Source organism: Physella acuta, unplaced genomic scaffold (assembly GCF_028476545.2).
Source record: "Physella acuta isolate Inbredline_101_S28 unplaced genomic scaffold, ASM2847654v3 ptg000600l, whole genome shotgun sequence".
NCBI classification, from domain to species: Eukaryota; Metazoa; Mollusca; class Gastropoda; family Physidae; genus Physella; species Physella acuta.
In genome coordinates this window covers 1658139-1661053 of record NW_026732119.1, presented here as the reverse complement: position 1 = coordinate 1661053, position 2915 = coordinate 1658139, and the positions used below count along the sequence as shown (strand labels likewise).

The window sequence follows — 2915 nt, the reverse complement described above, 5'->3', positions numbered from 1 at the left end:
TTCTATTCCTCACAGCTGGTTCGATAGGGCTTCTGTACAAGCTTTGTCAGCCTAACAGGAAAGGTGCTACAACGGATAAATCTCTCGATACCGACCTTACAACACCATAGAATAAAACAAAGTGGAGCTAATTAATCACATAACGTTTGAACATTTTTTTAAATGAGCTGGTTTCGACACATTACAATTTTAATTTGAATCGTGTTGTGTTGTGGAAGTTGTTTATAGATTGTAGATTTAATCCTTGGTTTCCTTAGATTTGTTATACATAGCTAGACAAACCACAAGAAATCAAATTGTTTTGAAAACATGTCAGTAAGCTGGTCGGACGACGTCAGGTTGGCGACGTGTAAGAACCCAGTTTGGAGTTTCTTCGCGACAGTTGGCGTTAAGGGTTAGGTTGTGTTTACTTACATGTATTTAACATTAAACGCGATATTTTATTTAACTTTTATATTCGAATTATATTGTAAAAATTTAAAACAAAATAATCTTAAATTTATTTAAGTTACTTCCCATTAGTACACTTGAGATAATTATAGTAGGCAACTAAGAAATATTTTCTTAAAAGGTAAAAAAAAATAATTACATTCATTTGTAAAATTATTTTTATAGGCTACATCATTTATTATAAAATACAAAAATGTAAATATTAATGCGTTATATTCTGATGTTGTCTGATTTTATTATGTATTGATTTTATTAATACTTTTACCCAGTTTTATATACAACCATTAATTAACTAGAATAACTGATTACATAAGATACAGGAATTTAAATTTATCAATGTTTACATACCGCCACGGTTTTCTAAACTATATCAGGGGTCGGCAACCTGCGGCTCGCGAGCATCATGCGGCTCTTTTGATATCAAGATGCGGCTCTCCAGCTCCTTGAACAAATACTAATAATCTTAATAAAAAATAAAATATTTGAAATAAAAAAAAAATGTTAGTGGCTCTTTAAAACCAGGGAAATATTGAAAATTGTAACTTTTGGCTCTTCCGCTTCAAAAGGTTGCCGACCCCTGATTTCGATTATTTAGACAATTTCAACGCTCAATAAAGACTATTTGAGTTAGTGCTGTTTCAAATAGCAACATGTTTGGTAAGGTCAACTAATTTGTATCAATTTAAATGATTTTACCCATTGACAACAAAAACCGCAAGCAAAGTATTAAACACTGTATGTGTGTGTGGGGGGGGGGGGGGATGCTAACAGGATAATTCTCTGTACTCGATGAATGTAGTTTAATGACTAATATTAGCATTGCTTTTATAAGATTAATAAGTCGAAAGGCCTCCTCTGGTTCATGGCCTCTATTCGTGTTTACTAAATCACTCGTTTACCAAAGAAATATTTTTTTTTAATACTGTGAGGGTGGGGGGGGGGGGGGGGGGAGGATCGTATATAAATGACGTCATATTCCGGAGGTGCGAGAGAAGGATTGTTCAAAGTGTGACCAAAGTATTTTGCTATCATGTTAGACACCGAATGTGACGAATTTAAATGTTTCAAGTAATTTTTTTTTTTAATTTCAATAAAATTCAACCAAATTTTACTTGCGTGAAGTTCATAATAAGGTTAAACTACATCTTGACTTGCACGTTATCTAATTTTTTCCGTGACTTGAAATACCGTTCTGGATTTTCATTGATAGGTAAATGTTTTCAGGATTTAAAAATTAACTCCCACGTGATGAAATAATCCAAGGCTTTAGTTTCCAGTTGAACGTGTTGTACAAAACGTTTCCCTAAAGACGAGCCTAAATTTGCTGCTCATCTTGTAGTACACCAGCACGCTGACGGAGCTGTTGGTGGCCTCCAGCGTGTTGAGGATGGACCACGACACCTGGAAACTGTTCTGGTACGGGCCCACGATGCTGTAGTTGGGGGAAAAGTGCAGCATCAGTGTCAGGTTGATTGCACTGGGTAGGAAACACGCGATGAAGATACAAGAAATGGAGGCTATCATCAGTACAACCCGTTTATCGCGACTAGACATCATCTGTTTCGCTGAGGAAGGTTCTAAATTAGTCTTGCGCCATTTGGACATCCGGGTCAGATTTATAATTAAAACGACCGTGCAGGTTATAACGCATGCGCAGGAGGATAGCTGCGCAAAGACCGTGATGGAAAAAGAAACGTTTTCAACAGTGGTGCCGTAATCTGCATACACCAACCAGTCGAGTGTTTTGTTTCTGTTGACGTTGAAGTGTGGACCGATGCGGAGGGCGTAGTAGACGGGCGCGACGCTGAGGAAGAGGAAGAGTTAGATGAGGAGGATGATGGTGAGCGTCCTCTTTGGCGTGAGGAGCTGTTTGACATTGAACATGAAAAAAAAATTGCATTTGAATATAATATAAATTGTAAAATCAATAAATGTTGAGATAGCTAAACAATCTGTCACTGTTAAAACCATGTTAGAATATTTGGGTATGGTTGAGGATGAAGATAAACCTGTTCCACTACCTAATGTTAATGCTGCTATATTAAAGAAGGTAATTCAATGGTGTAACTTCCATCGGGATGACCCTCCACCACCTGAAGATGATGAAAACAAAGAAAAAAGAAAAGATGATGTTTGTTCCTGGGATACAGAATTTCTTAAAGTTGACCAGAGCACCTTGTTTGAGTTGATTTTGGCTACCAACTACTTAGATATCAAAGGCTTGCTTGGTGTAATAAACTATTAGCACTAGAAAGCTTGTTACATTTTAAATATTATTTTGTTACAATAATAATAAATAAAATGAACAAGGATTTGCAAAATTGTTTTACTACAACTGGGGTATCGGTTTTATATAATATAGATATAATAGATTAAAGTGGTTTCCCATATGTTTAAAAAAACAAATTGATGAGAAGAAACTAATTGAAAAAAAATTATTTAACTCTATCCAGTTACAGCAGTGC

The 2915-nt window shown here is 35.6% G+C and overlaps 1 protein-coding gene across 1 annotated transcript; it reads left to right on the top strand.

Annotated features, from left to right (window-relative positions):
- Window positions 1-2380: 2380 nt before the first annotated feature.
- On the top strand, window positions 2381-2695 carry LOC131947604 (S-phase kinase-associated protein 1-like; the record flags this gene model as incomplete). The annotated part of the gene is made up of 1 exon (XM_059308841.1): window positions 2381-2695. A coding segment is annotated over one exon (315 nt), but the record flags the coding sequence as incomplete, so codon positions are not given.
- Window positions 2696-2915: the final 220 nt, after the last annotated feature.